The 16,034-nt window shown below is 51.4% G+C and overlaps 1 protein-coding gene across 1 annotated transcript in view; it reads left to right on the forward strand.

Annotated features, from left to right (window-relative positions):
• Positions 1–10,774, forward strand: part of LOC149340030 (uridine phosphorylase 1-like) — a 28,188-nt gene extending 17,414 nt beyond the window's left edge. The window contains exons 5-8 of the mRNA XM_089550625.1: positions 1,059–1,129; positions 3,442–3,583; positions 7,557–7,703; positions 10,483–10,774. Coding sequence (XP_089406751.1) covers positions 1,059–1,129; positions 3,442–3,583; positions 7,557–7,703; positions 10,483–10,631 — 509 coding nt within the window. The 3' untranslated portion in view covers positions 10,632–10,774. The remainder of the gene's footprint in view (positions 1–1,058; positions 1,130–3,441; positions 3,584–7,556; positions 7,704–10,482) is intronic.
• The last annotated feature ends 5,260 nt before the right edge of the window (positions 10,775–16,034 follow it).

The following is a 16,034-nucleotide window of genomic DNA, read 5'->3' on the forward strand; positions in this document are numbered from 1 at the left end:
TCACCACGGAACACCAAATCGCCCAATCTGCCGTTCTTCTACTGATCGGTGATACATTGGCACAAGCTTCCTGGCCTGTTGCTTGGCTTATCTGGAGTGAAATGCTTGGAAGACGGGTCTTTGACCCCTCTTTGAGCAGACGAAAACACCGTGTACCATGGCGGTCTTTGGCCACAGCTGCCCTTCTATAAAAATTCCAATACACTGTAGCGCAGCAAAAGACGAGGACACAAGAGACGAACACCACGAGACGAACAGAAACGAACACCATCGTCACCACCACCGTGAATCAAACACAATTGGCCCAATTTTGTACCAAAGTAACATATGGAGACATGAAAGCCAAAAAGCTTCATTTGTTTCACTTCCTCAATCCGCATGGGAGGCACAGAAAAAAAAAACATACAAATGAGGGCTGAGCAAAAGATCTTTACATGATAATTACACTATGTACTTGGAATGCTGAGTGCAGTCAATGATTTAATAATGTTTAATGATGGTAATGAATTTTTATATATCGAATCTGCACTCTGAACTACGAGGTACGCCGCGAGGGAGGGCTCCGGATTAATCTAAGATCACCTGCGGTTCTTTCAGCCAGCACTGACATGGCAGCACACATGAAATTCTTTTGCATTTACCCTCCATCGAAACGCACCCCGGCGGCGGGGATTCGATCCTGCGATCCCATAATCAGCTGCCGAATGCTGTAGTCTGAGGCGTGTCTGCAAGCAACGATTGTTGCTATTTTGCATGGCAACGCGCCTAAGATGAATTACAAGTAGGGTGTGTGCGAAACGAATTGCGTAGTTTTGCTGAATATATCTGATAGACCACCTGGCTCGACTGGCTTGGCGCTGAAGGGAAGGAAGAACAGCGACTTCTGGTCGCCCAGGCGGTCGACATGCTCGGCCTGTAAATTTTGGCCGAATAAACGTCTTCTTCTACTACTACTACTATCTGATAGAGATTTACGCATGCCTCCGAGCTTGTTTACATGCGTCACACCGTTGTTAACTTAAACAGTCATGCAGCTTTCTTCGGCACGTCTGTTTCAGGTGTCCCGCCAGGGTCCGTTGTGGTCAGCACTGCGGCCGTGAACGGCCTTCTGAAGGAAGAAATCGAAATGGTGAGTACGGCGACCCACTGCCATTTGTACCACATATACTTTGCACCCTACGCTTCCTTCACTCAGACTCAACTTAACGCTCTCGAGACTGCCCTTGTGGGCCTCTACAAGGCAGCTCTCAACCTCCCTATCACTACCTCTACCACTAAGCTCTTTGCCACAGGCCTCTTCCATCCTCTTCGTTCTCTTCTCAGTCTCCATCGTGACTCGCAGCTTGCCCGGCTTTCCCTTACCCGTCAGGGTCAGTGGTTATTGACTCAAGCGGGTATATCGCCCATTCCAATCTCCCCGTTTACCTCTCCTATTCACACACCCGCCCCCAATCTTCGTATCCTTCCCCTCCCGACCAACATGTCCCCCGTCCTGCACGCCGGACGTCGTCATGCGGCCGCACAGCACCATTCCCCTCTCTTTGATACCCAGGGTGTAGCTTACACGGATGCCTCCTTCGTGGCTCCTCGAGGTTCCTGCGGCTACGCCCTGTACCATCCACACCTCCCTGCTCCTGAAACCCACACCAGCGGGCCGTATCTACACCCTCCAGACGCATTGTCCCTCGAGGTCCTCGCCATTGCGCATGCCCTCCAGTCATTTTCCCTCCTTCCCTCTATCCAAGAGTACACAGTCTATTCGGACTCACAAGCCGCTATACACCACATACAGAAACGCACCCTGACCCCTTCTCTCCAACAGGAGGTCGAACGAGCGGTCTCCGCACTGCAGCCTTCCATCGTTTTCCTCCGCTGGGTCCCTGGGCATTCAGGGATTGACGGCAATGAGCTGGCCCATCAGCTCGTCCGCGACACACTTTTCCGGGCACCGTTGATCCCCTGGCCCAAGCCCTCGGAGGACGGTGGGAGACTCACCCTTCGCCGCACCATAAAAGAGGTCTACCTTGAGCTCCACCTCGACAAACGCCTTTACCCTCCCCCTCATCCATCACTTACGGTGCCGGAGTCTCGCCTTCTTCGGCACATTCAGATGAATGCAGTTATCACCCCGTCCCGCCGCTTCCTCTATCGCTATCGATCGGACCCTTCCTGTCCCAACTGCCCCTGTATCTATGCGGACCTGGCCCATTGCCTCTTCTATTGCCCGGCTGCTCAGCAGTCGGGTTCCTTCCCCCCACCCTCTCTATCCATCACCACCTGGCTCGACTGGCTTGGCGCTGAAGGGGAAGAACAGCGGCTTCTGGTCGCCTAGACGGTCGAAATGCTCGGCCTTTAAATTATGGTCGATTAAAAGTCTTTACTACTACTACTACTTATAGTGTGCTGTCATCAGCTGCCCCTGCTGCCGCGCACTACCTCGAACGAAGTTTCCTCCGATAGCGGCCCTCTCTGTGGATACTATCGAAACATTCAAGAGCTGCGGTGCTTCTATCGCTCGAGATAGCCCATATCTCTCGGGATAGCACAGGCAGCGTTCGGTGTCTCTCTTACATGCAGCAGTGCCTTCACCAGTTCGTTCTTAGAGCTGTTTTAGCCGTTTTCCGACCCCCTCTGAAGCTTTCGCCAAATTCCGTGCAACGAGAATGCTGGCGTACGCTTTCGTGGCAGTTACACTGTACCTTCTACCACGGACTGACGGTTTGGCAATATCGTGGCTGCGGCCGTCAAGTATACGAGTGTTTTTTTCTTTTTTAGAAGGTCCAAAATTCTTTAAATTTTTTTTTGAGGCAACGAAAACCTTTTTGCGGCATACTAATACCAGTGTTTGCGGACGTCAAAAAACAGGCGAATCATGTTAACTAGGTAAGTGATTAACTAAATTCTATTAACTTTTTAACTATTACCGATAGGTACCTGATTGCAATCACAGATTTGTAGCCGGCCGTTAGTAATAGCCATATCAATTTTTAGAATTTTGAAAACGGAATTATCGTCGCCGCTGTGGCTCAACAAATCTGGGCCATTTCTCGCATTCGAAAACCGCTGCAGTGTTGAGGATATCGTGCGCCAGAGTCACCGAGGACAGGTGGTCCGTCAGTTGGTCCGAGGGTGGACAGGCCCACCGCCCTGAAGGGAGTGGGGTACGGGTAATGAAGAAGGGGGGGGGGGGGGGGGGGGGCTTGAACTGCAACGGGGCAAATGAAAGGTAAATGTTCCAGACTAGTAAAAAAACGGGCGAAGACAGTAGGAACAAAATGTAGGGAGTAAGGAGTGCAACGCGAAGAACGCATAGCCCTGAGGCGCTATATCTTGCCGTGTGGCGTTGCAACGTGGGAGGAGCATTTCCTCTTTTTCGCACTGGTGCTCGTCGCGTGCTGGTCATCTGCGTACGCACGTGTCCCTTTTACTTCCTCAATACAGCACATCCTGGGCGAGGTTGTGCGTCGTCCGTGCGTGCTGGACTCGCAGCTGGCCGACGAGATAGTGGCTGTGGGACGCGAGTGCCTACCTGGGGTGCACGTGGTGGCCGGCAAGACGCTCAGCTCCAACGACTTCTACGAAGGTGAGCGCCAGATGCACCGCGGTGCGCCAGTCACTCACGGGAAGCACCTTATCATCCGAGTTTTTTTTTTTAGTGCGAAAACACTATTCCAATGAGTAAACCACGAGCAAGATTTTGGGATGATTGTGGGTTTGTGCTATCTACATATTTATTGATACCTCAAAGGCCCCTTCACGGGGGTGGGCGTGAAGAACGGCAATACAGGTGATTTTACAGGAGATTTTTGATGGCGGTCTTGAATTCATGATTGTCTGTTAACAGGGAGATGTGGGTGGGAAGGTCGCTCCAGTCCTGGGCTGTTCGTAGGAAAAAATATTTCTGGAATGTTGTAGTGTGGGCGCGCTCGAGATAAACGGCTTTTGGATGGCTGTGGCGGGATAAATGAGGGGCTGCGCGGATGAAGATGTTGTCCGGAGGCAAGGTATGAAAAAAATCTGTGGTACAAACAAGGACGTGCTATTTCACGGCGGGAAGCTAAGGGGCGGATATCAAGGTGGGACTTCAATTCGGTGACGCTTGAGTGATAGGAGTATACTTGGAAAGTATGAATCTAGCTGCGCGATTTTGACCACATTCGAGCAGATAGGTTAGGTTAGCTTGATGAGGATCGAATATGCCGATGGTTGATTGTAAAACATTTTATTCGCCGGGAAGAGCTTGGCAAGAGGTCGCGTTAAGTGGTCGAGAGTACATAGCCCTCGACGACTTTGTCAGCCCACTCCACCGCCAAAACTTGCGTTCTGGGGTCAGAGCTAGCCAGCACGGTCTCCCACCGCTCGAGAGAAGGAGCTGTAACTAGATCACCCGGAGGTGGCTCTATTTTGCAGTCCCACAGGATGTGATCGTAGGTAGCACGGTGGCCACAGTGTTTGCAGTTTGGGTTGTAAAGATCTGGATAAATGTGCGCGAGGAGTGATGGGGTGCGTATCGATCTCGTCTGTAGACGACGCCACGTAACCTCTTGTTCTTTAGTAAGTCTTTTGTCTGGAGGGGGGAAAATTCTCCTCTCTAGTTTAAAATGATTGGTGAGATCATGATATGTGATCATGGAGTCCTTCGTGAAATTCAGGGAGCCAGACTCATCCACTGCCCGGTCGACGAAACCTCGGGCTTTATTGTGGGCTGCCTCGTTCCCCGGATTCCCCGAATGGGCTGGGACCCATATCAATTCGGAATAATTTGGTGAGAATTTGGTTGCGTTAAGGATTCTAAGGGAGGTGTTTGTAATTCGCCCTTTAGCGAAATTATTGATACCCATTTTGGAATCGCTGAAGATGATGCTCCCTTGGGTATGCGCTAGGGCGAGGGCTATAGCCGCCTCTTCTGCCGTTTCAGAGGATTTCGTTTTGATTGTCGCCGAGACGATGTGGTCACCATTCTCGTTCACAACCACAATTGCAAAGGCATTGGTATTTTTGTATTCTGCCGCATCTACATAAAGTGTTCCAGCGCACTGTCTGTATTTGTTATGTAAGACTTTGGCTCTTGCTTGTCTTCTACCCTCATGGTGTAGGGGGTGCATGTTTTTGGGGAGTGGTTTGATTAGTAGGGCCGTCCTATAGTCGCGGGGTAAATCTACTTTAGCATCGTTATTCGTAGGTTGAAAGTTAATTCCGAGCCTGGTAAGAATACTCCTGCCAGTTCTGGAATTGGCTAATCGCGCTGTTTGAGCCATTAAATGGGCTTCTTTCAGTTCATTGTAGGTGTTATGTACTCCTAACCTCATAAGCCTTTCAGTTGAGGCATTTAGTGGGAGTCCTAACGCAGCCTTATAGGCCTGCCGTATCATACTATCCAATTTGTCCTTTTCTGCTTTCGAAAATTTGAGATAAGGGGTGACATAGAGTATCCTGCTTAGCGCAAAGGCCTGCACTAGTCGGCATAAATCTCTTTCCCTCACCCCTTGTCTGCGGTTAGCTATGCGGCGGATTAATCGCGCCGTCGCTTCTACCGTGCGTTTTAGCTTAGTGAGTGTGTCAGTATTCTTTCCATTTGTTTGTAAATACAACCCCAGTATCCTCATGGTCTGTACCTCTTTGACAGATCGTCCATTAACATAGACGTTTATTTGCGGGGGGGATGTCGTGGTACGCCTACCTCTTTGTTTACGACGGATCACGAAGAGTTCAGATTTTTGCTCAGAACAAGTGAGGCCGGATTCCCATGCGCATGCCTCAATGATGTCCACTGCTGCTTGGAGTGTGTCTTCTATGTAGCCTTCGCATCCGATGGCGCCGCCATTGCCTGCATCGTTTACACTCCTCGCGCCTCCGCTTGGCCGATACTCCCGCCCACACCGGGGCGCTACAATCGTGGTGACGTCATCCATCGGTATATAAACGGCAGCCATCGCACACGTGTGCTTCATTTCAATAAAAACATGCGTACACAATGATAGCACGGCATGAAAAAGAGCATCATAAGCCAACATTAGAAAGCCAACAGCGAAGTTACAAGACAAGCCAACGTTCATGTAATTCTGCTTTCACACATTTATAGAATTTAGGCAAAAATTCTCTGTCGTTGTTTTGTTTTATTTTGTTTCCAACGCCGTCTTTTTGATCATCAGGGGCGCATTCACTGCGGCAGAAAATCGCCGCAGTGACGCACTAATTTTACGGCTTTTTTTTTTGCGGCCTGCTTATAAGTGAAGGTGCATTTTATTTATGCAAGTACCAGTCCTGTAATAGAGAATCACAGCACGCCGCCGTGGTGGCTCAGTGGTTATGGCGCTCGGCTGCTGACGCGAAAGACACGGGTTCGATCTCGGCCGCGGCGGTCGAATTTCGATGGAGGCGAAATTCTAGAGGCCCGTGCGCTGTGCGATGTCAGTGCACGTTAAAGAAAGAACCCCAGGGGGTCGAAATTTCAGCAGCCCTTCACTACGGCCTCCATCATAGCCTGAGTCGATAAACCCCCATAAACCGTAAATCAAACCGAATCACAGCACGGTCACTTTTCGCGCTAGCGACAGTGAATTTTGTTTCCTTATATTATATTTACGGATAGAAATGGCCAGCTGTTTACAGTTGTCACAGGCTCTCACATGTTGGCTACTTTTAATGATAAGTAGTATTCAGAGGTTATTCTCAAAATTCTGACGCTCGAAAACGGCAAAACATAAGCGCCGAAGTTTTAGCGGAGTAAACAAGGCCAGAACTTGCCTTTCTTTTTTCTTCCAGAAAGCGCAATGTCTAGCTGCTGCTCTTAATGAGCAACAAGTCCAGATAGCGCCATTAGGACTCATTCAGTCGGTACTCTCGAAAGAAAAGGCAGCCGTTACCTTTATATTTGGCCTCGCTTGCCACTTGTAAAATCTGTGATAAGTTTTGTTCTGAATCATCCAGTTTTAAATAAGATAGCTCCACGTATGGGGCTGCAGAGTACCTCTTGCATTCGTCACAGCCTCTAATTTTTGGCTCCAATATCTTTAGTACAAGCAAAAGCGTCATTACTTTCATGAGTTTCCATGTTTGGCCAAGCGTCCCCAAAGAGGCGTATACGTGCATTGCCGGCGTGCGCGAACAGCTTGCAGCATGGGGCAGATACCGGGCACCATTGCGGACTGATGTTCAAGATGCGACACAGGCACTACGATCCTTTTATCTATAGAAGCCCAAGGAGTGCTGACTTTTTCGTCGTTCAAAGGACGCCGGCGCAAATATCCCTTACAAAGAAAATCTTTAGAAAGACAGTCTATAGATTGTCTATAGACAAATCCTAGACAACAGTCTATAGGCAGTACAAATGTCATAGACAGCTATAGACAATCTATAGATTTATGGCCATACGCTTTTAGTAGACTTTTGTCTATAGACAGTCTATAGACTATGAATAGACAAAAAGCAATATCTATAGGAAGTCAGCAGAGTCAATAGGAAGTCTATAGACTGTCATAGACCATTTTTATAAGGGATGGCTTAAGTAGTGCCTGCATATAGCGACTGCATAGCCGCGTCTCCCCGTTGTCCAGGCCAGGCAAGGCTAGACGGGGCCATCTGCCACTACTCGGAGGAGGACAAGTTCGCGTTTCTCGAGCGGCTGCGTGACCTGGGCGTCGTCAACATCGAGATGGAGTCCTCGCAGTTCGCTGCTATGTGTCACCACGCCGGCGTCAAAGGTGAGCACGACGCTTGTCGAAGCCGCACGCGGGTCTCTGCTTGGACTCAGATTTCAAAAATAGGTCTTCTGAATTGAAATCATGTGAATGTTGTTAGGAGTTATGTGAAGCACCGACTAGTATTTTTTCGTTCCGACTACTTTGATAATATGACTTTAAAAGCCCAGATGCGAATAGTAAAGTGGTCGAACGACATGAAAATGATCCGCCTCTGCGTGACCTGGGCGTCGTCAACATCGAGATGGAGTCCTCGCAGTTCGCTGCTATGTGTCACCACGCCGGCGTCAAAGGTGAGCACGACGCTTGTCGAAGCCGCACGCGGGTCTCTGCTTGGACTCAGATTTCAAAAATAGGTCTTCTGAATTGAAATCATGTGAATGTTGTTAGGAGTTATGTGAAGCACCGACTAGTATTTTTTCGTTCCGACTACTTTGATAATATGACTTTAAAAGCCCAGATGCGAATAGTAAAGTGGTCGAACGACATGAAAATGATCCGCCTCAGGTTCTTCGGAGGGGTAGGCTTAGCGTAGACCTTTTTATTCGGTAAAACCGTAAATGTTAACGAACTGCACGTGGCGGCGTCCTCAATACGCCCAAATGCGTCGCGATTAGAGCGCTCTTGCCTGCGACTTGTTAAAGAACAGGGGGTGAAGGATACACGGCATTCATGGCATTGTACCGCTTTCGTACCGCAGGAGAGGCTGACGTCAATTGGTTTCCGAAGTCCGATCGAGTCCCAGCGCCCGTCACAGTATAGAAGTTTTACTGCAGAACTACTTGTGGCGTGAGCGATATTGTTGGCGTAACATGTCATGTGACGAAACGGGAATGGTGGCGTCAGTGACAGCGCGGAGCCGACCGAGCGTGCTCCACGGAGGTGCTTGTGGAGTCTCTTCATGAACTGCATTGCAAGTAGCAAAAACACAAATCGCAAAGTCCATACGTTAGTTGACGCCGCCTTCCACCGTCTGTGGGGAATTAAAAAAAAAAAAGAGGCCGGAGCCGGACGTTAATCCGTTTTAAATCAGGGAAATCGGCCGCACAGGGCAGTAATTCGAAGTTTCTAAGAATGTTCGGAAATTGTAGATCGAGTTCCCGCGACAAAAAGCCGAGTTCAGATTCCTTTTCAGTGCGCCTTTAAAGGGGGTCTCAACAAAGATGCGATATGCCTAGGATGCTAAAGGACGCAGCGTCACAAATACTCTCCAGCAAAAAACATTTTGATGCGTTTTGTGGAAGCTGAGTTATTTGCAGTCAAAATTTGAATTTCCGCGTCTTCGCGCCTTTCCCTCTCCTCTCGTCACTCTTTACGCTGAAATGTCGGTCCGCCGGCTTCACGCACTCGGCCCCTCCGCCGACGCACGAGGGAATTCCCCAGGGGGCGGAGCGAACGCCTCCTAAACTGGTTTGGCGTCGACGGCGCTGGCGCGGCAAACCAATGATGGCATTCCGCTGTTGACGCAAAGAGCGCTACATAACGCTATGCGCGCGGATTCGGGCGAAAGCTCGTCGCCGTGAGGTGCGGAAGTTCTTAAAATTGTACTGTAAATTATCGACTCGTTTTTGTCTTGTATGCGGCATGAACGCTCGGTGGCCTGTACTCTACATAACGCAAGCATTTTATAGCCAACCTCCAACACCCTTTTCAGGGACCCTTTAACATTGTGCCTATAATTTTTTCCTCCATAGCTCGCTGCGTTGCTCTCAATTTAAGATTAAACCTTTTCGCTAGCCTTCATGTTTCTGCCCCATAGGTGAGCACCGGTAAGATAGAGCTGTTATATGCTTTTCTCTTGATGGATACGGGTAAAGTGTCATTCATGATCCGGGAGTACCTTCGAAATGTGCTCCACCCAACTCTTATTGTCTTGGTCATTTCACTGCCGTGGTGCGGATCTGTGATCACTACCTGTCCCGAGCGGATGTATTCCGTTACCACTTTCAACCCTTGTCTATCTATCCTAAGCTGCTGTTCCGAGACCGTCGAACATTGCTTAAAGGGACTATGCAATAAATTAATTGAGATTACGCAAAGATAGGCAATCCATCACTCTTCACCCCAGCGCAAAAATTTTTTAGCTAGCATCAATAACAACGAAGTTATAGACGATTAAAAATCACGCTCCTCCTCTCCCCCAACTCGTACGCGCGGGGCACCATCAAAAAATAAAGAAAACAGCTCTGGGGCTGGGCTCCGCCCATGAATACGTCATTCGCTGACGTTCGGTTTACGACTTCCGGTTGTCGCACTCCCGAGGAGCAGCGTGCGTCGGCAGCGTCTCTCCGGTCTCTGCGCTTTCTTGACTCTCGAACTCGCTACAGAAAGAGGCGGCAGAGGTAAATTGTAAACATATGCGTGAAGGCAATGCCCTGGCTCCCGCTTGCCCGAGGGGGTCGCGCGGCGGCTCTAGCAGACGATTTTCACCGCTACCGGAAGCGGCTTTTAATTCTTTGCATGGTCCCTCTAAGTTTTGGCATACCAGAACGTGTACCATATCATTGTGTTTGCTATACCCTAAATAAGGGGAAGGAGAGGAAAAGAGTGCGCTTTAGTGCAGACACACAGGCCAGTTGGCCCGAGAGACTGGCGCATATATCAGCGCCTTCGTCGCCTTGCTCCGAAACGAGATGTGGAGCCGGTGCCCCCAAAAATGCAGTTGAAGGTTTGACCTGGTCCAGGGACCGAATCCATGCAGGACACGGTACGATTAAGATGTCGCGTAAAACGCCTTTTTCGACGACCTGCTAAAGCGCGCTTTGGCGACGGCTTTCTGCAGGTGCGGTGCTCTGTACCACCCTGCTGGACAGGACTCAGGGCGACCAGGTGGACGCGCCCAAGGACGTCATGGCCGAGTGGCAGCAGCGGCCGCAGCTGCTGGCCATCCACTTCATGGCGCGAAGACTGGGAGTGGAGCTATGCTCTTGAAATCCCGTAGTCTGCGCCGCACGGCATCCCGACCAAACAGAGGGAACACATAAGCTATTTATCTATACCCTATTTATTGTTGGTTGTTCCAGAATGATGAAGATGAAATTGAACTGAAATGGATGTAAGTTATAAAGCTGTTTGTGAACAAATTCTTCTGTTCTTCTCATTTAGGGCAACCGCAAGTGCGCTGTATGCATCGTGTGCGCTGATGCGGCTGCGCTTGAGCGTGAGTAGGAGGAAACTCATGTGCGGCCATTATACACGGGCCTCGTTCGTCTGCACATCGGTGCATGTGACAACGTCGCGTAGCTGTTGGGACAGTGTCATAGAATGTAGTGCAGTCGTGTATATATTGCTGTGGCCAAGGCGCGAGGGTAGATACCAACGACAGTAAGATATACGTCGGTCAGCACTTTGCCCTGCCGTCTGCTATTTGACATACGGAAACGGAAGTTTAAATTGTTACCGATCGTGCTTGCATATCCGTACTCGAAATAGTTTAACGCGAACAGCAGTTGCTCTGCACGTGGATAACGAAGAAGAACCACTGGCGATCGGTTATGGTTTATGGGGCACGCGTTTCACCAGAACAACTTTCAGTCCGCAGCTGGCCGATCCGGCTATCTCATCTTGCACGTCACTACGCCACCGAGTGAAATATAAACCTACATTCTAATGCATCAGATCAACACATTAAAAAAAAATAGACTAGCACTTATCATAGGCGGCAGCGCACGTAAAATACAACAACAAACAAAATGCCAGCGCATAGATCTGCTTAATTGCACATACCGGTTCCCATTTCGTAGCCTGCCTGGTCAGCAACCTTCGGATACGACGTCAGCGAGAAAATGCGCGCCAAAAAGCAGTGACACGACGGTCCGTTGAGAGGCGCGCTGTCGGCCCGCGGACTGGTCAAGCAAGCAAGCACAGGTGCCTCTCCCCTCGCGGGAATTAGCGGCGGCCCGCGAAGATGCGTGCACTAGCTCTGACAACTGGGCTAGCAAGACGGCCCAGGCCATTGAGGAATTGGACAAAGGGTCGCGCCCACTCTGCAGGACTTCCCCTGCAGTTCAATAAAGTTTTTCTTTCATTCAATCGCACAGACATGGGTCGGTAGGAAAAACCGCTTCAACCAGCCTTGCCAAACACTTTAAAATAATTTGGCAACTGTGGTACACCCAGCGCGTCGTCTGCTCCTTTGGTCCGTCGCGTCTGCTTGACGTCATGGGATCGCAGACCAGTTTTTAGTGGCGTATAAAAAAAAAATGGCCTGGCTTAGCTTATGGTTAAGCCTAGGATGCGAAGCATACTGCCGGCGGAGGCTGCGCGTCCGCAAGCGAGCGCGCGAGTTGAGCCCCAGCTTTCACAGCTGTTGTGACGTCAGCGCCCCTAGCGGAAGGAGCGGGAGTTAGGCCGCCGGTGGAGGCTGCGCGTCCGCAAGCGAGCGCACGAGTTGAGCCCCAGCTTTCACAGCTGTTGTGACGTCATATCACGTGGTGCGCCGATGTAGGTCAAGTGGTAGCTACGCGGCCGCGCGCGTCGCAGCAAGGAAGAGCTCGGTTGTGCGGCTAGTATGCTTCGCATAAAAATTGGCAGCGGCTTAGCTCTGCTATGCCAAGATATACGTAGCGTAAGCGGCTAACTGCCAAGCGACAACCTCGGGGGTCTGAGGAATTGTGGTTTTCCTGTCTTCTCCGCCGACTGGCAGATATACGCCCGGTGCGCCGTCCTCGCGCATGCGCAGTAGCGCGCGGCGCGGCAGTCGTAAACCCAGCGGCGGGCGCACGCGGCTCCTGCGCCACACCTCTGGAATGCGCTGATCGGCGGAGCACTGGGGAGAAGCGCGCGCGCCGGCGACGCAGTTGCGCCTCTCATGACGTCACACGGCTGCCGCGCATGCGCAGTATGGTCGGTGCAGAGGGCACGCGAAGCTCCTTCTAACCCGCGTAGTGTAGCTTACGCTGTGTTAAAGGGCCTGTGCCCACCCCAGCGCAGCAGACACTCTCTACCTCTATTTGAGCTAGCCTCCTCTCCTTCCATTCCCTCCTCGAAATTCTTCTCTCCCGCTCCTCGTCGAGTAGGCTCGGCAAGGCAAAATCACCCCTTCGTTCTCCGGTGTAAGCCGGAGGCGTGGTGTCTGTGGAGTGCGTCACAGGGCGACGTCATGGCCCCGCCTTCAATAGAATTCTTTTCTTGGTTTTTGCATTTTCTCCGCACACTGAACGATCGAGAGGCGCGATCGGCTCGACCACCTAGACTTGTTAGCGAGCGCATCCTTTCATACATCTGTTTGTCATTCCCAGTTAACGAGCCACCTTTTCATTTTCTTTTAGGCCTCCCCACCGTTTCACGAGCGGAGGGGCGGAAGTCGGTTGTGTTCGAAACACACGGCGAAGCGCGGACCCGGCAACCGCCCGTTTGCTTTTCTCCATGCGTGTTTGTGTTCTGTGTGTTTGAGTCTTTTCTCCGCTCCAAAGCATATGTCATTCATTGGAGTCAAGGCGTACGCAAGATGCACGAAAGATAAGGGGTGTGTGTGCGGAGCGGTCATGTGGGCGAGCGAGGGAAAGGCTCTGCTGCACTACTAATTAAAACCTTGTTTTGGGGGGCTCGCATAGAAGAAAAGAAACTGAGAAGGGAGCGCGCACGCAGAGCGTCTCGTGACGTGATCAAGGGGGGGGGGGGGGGGGGGGGTAAGGCTGTAGCCGCACGCTCCCTCCGCAGTTTTTTTTTTTTTTGTTCCTTCATGCGGGTTTGTAGGCATGAGCCAGAACAGAAGGCGCTGCGGAAAGCCTTGTGCAGACGACGCGACGCTAAGGCTACGCCCAACCTTCTCCCGTCAGTCAGAACGATGCACCAATGGAGTGCCTTTAGCGAAAGTAGCCCCCCTTGACGTCAGCGGGGTGCAGAGTAGTGGGCCGGGCCCGTTTTTGAAGGAAGGAAAGAACGAACGGGCTTTGATTTGAATTTTCGCAGCTTTTCGGGGCGCGCATGGCTCTAATATTTTGCAGAGGTTATCTTTGATGCCTCATCTATGCAGTGGGCTTGTTTTTCAAAAATGTCCGGACCCTGGTCCGTGGCCCTTTAAGAGTGGACAACGTGGTCCTGGGAGCCGGGTGTGACTCATCGCAAAGCAAGGGATATGACGAGGCCTGGCGCCGGCGGCAGAAGCATAGACGACGACGGACGGGGTTGTTGCTCTCCAAATCACCGAACCTCCGAACCGATCGAAGGACGCTGTCTCCCACGGGCCTGGGAGAAATTATTGTCAAACGAGTGTCGTCGTTAGGCAAAGATGCGACGAGAACTTGGGACAGCAGCAGCAACGCTGGAAGCAGAGATGCACATGAAGCACGGCGGAAGCAGCGGTATACGTTGGCCGAGTCGGCCTTCGGGTCACCGAACGGGATGATGCTACGCAAGGTCACGCTGAGCGAGGCTTCTAATTGAAAGACGCTGTGTCGAAGGGGTCTCGTGCTTCGGCCATCCGGCGGGGGAGTTCGAGAAGGTTCAACCACCTGCGAGGAGACTGCGGGATTCTGCTTTCCCACGGAGGCAACGCACAGAAAACTTGCGGCAGTGGTCAAGGTGACGCATCTGTGTTTGATGACTGTCTTCCCCTTCTCATCCCCCAAGCTGTGAGAGAGCGAGAGAGCTTCAGCACCGCCCCGTGCCGGGGGTGGTACCGCTAGCGTCATCAATGGCCCATCCGATTGGACAACGTTATTCGAACTAAGTTCCCCCGTCAGGGACCTGGGGAACGCGAACCGTATTTAACGGGATGTTGTTGTGTGATCGGAGGATTCGCATTGCATTCGATTCCATTCTCTTCTGTAAATATGTAGAATAAACCCTTTTGTACAGTTTCCTCGATAACGCAGTCCGACATCGTCATTCGGAGCCGGTACCTGCGGGGCTAAACGAGTTAGTCATCTCCAGGACCCCTCCGTCTTCAACTCTGGTTCCAGCGGTGGGACAGAAGCCCCATCTTTAACACTGGTTCCAGCGGTGGGATTGTGGCCCGTTCTCAACAGCTGCAATACGTGATGCACGAGCTGCGGGCGAACGGACTGTCGCGTGAATCGGCCTGAAAGGATAACTGTGCGCAGTGATGCAGATTACACCTGCATACGTTAGGTGGCGGAGTGCACCAAGGACAGAAGTGAACACGCCCTCAAAAGCATGCGTTCCACGCGCGCCGCCCGCTCGATCCGCAGTTCACCGGGCGGCACATGCCGACAAATGGTGCTCGGTGTCGAGCTTAGCTAGCATAGTAGCACGTTCGCAGCCTGCGTGAGAGGGTGCACATATTTCATAAGTTGTTTGCAGCGCCGTGGAGGCTATCAGGACGGCGCGCTGCATAAATATATTCCTCCGTTCTTGTCCCGCTGCTGGTGGCTTCACCAATGGGAAAGAAAGAGCACTAGTAACCTGCGTGCAGGAGACTTGGTGGACTCCATGTTTACGGATGGCAGCGCACCGCTTCTCAACAGGCCTTCGTGCGGACTGCTCGCTGTACTTTCAAAACACTAGCCTGAACTACACTTACTTTGCAAAATTTGTTTGAAAAATAGTTCAACAGTGTTCGAACAGTATATGAGGGACCACTTGCTGTGTTCCTGCAGTGTAGAACCACTGACTACAGCACCTGTGGTGAAGCATGGTCGGTTTAGCGTAGTGACATGTCCGGATGCGGTGGTCAGCTGATCGCTCGGGCTGCGGTGCGGCGGCCAGCGTAGCCGCTTTCATCGCCCTGCGCAAGGGCTAACCAAAAGTGAGGAACGTTGGCTCCTCCGCTTATATACCAACACGGTACTGTGCCAGGCAGTGCTGCAATATTTTAATCCAGCTTTTAACGGGGAGTACCCGCATTGTGGGTGCGCGTTCTCGGACGTGTACCGCATGGTGTGGGCATGCCCCTCTAACCCTGCTTACCCCCCTTTCCCCTCACCTAACCGAGATAGCTGGGAGGCTGCCCTGCTCGGCTGATTTACCTTACAGAGCCAACGAGCTCTCGTTGCTAGGACCCGAGCTGCCGCGGAAGCCACAGGGGTCCCGGACTAGGGACCTCTCCTAAAATTTTCCTCAAGGCCAGTCCCCACTCTTTCCTGTAAATAGCCTTGAATAAATGTTTTCCACCACCACCATGAGGGCCGTTGGGGCCCTGGACTAAGGGCTCCACTCCCAGACCGAAATCCCTGCACCCCACTATTATTATGTTATTTTGGTGGTGTTTAAGTCTCTCGTACGTTCTTTGCTTACTCAATTACCATAAAAACATGCATATCGAGCGATTCCCGAAGGCAGCGTAGCTGCTGACGAACTTGCCGCACATGCGCGCACGCACGCAGACACAGACAAACTGGCGTGCGCATTCTTATCTCCTTTCACGAGCAC

This window comes from Amblyomma mixtum, chromosome 6 (assembly GCF_055824585.1).
Source record: "Amblyomma mixtum isolate Tamu chromosome 6, ASM5582458v1, whole genome shotgun sequence".
NCBI classification, from domain to species: domain Eukaryota; kingdom Metazoa; phylum Arthropoda; class Arachnida; order Ixodida; family Ixodidae; genus Amblyomma; species Amblyomma mixtum.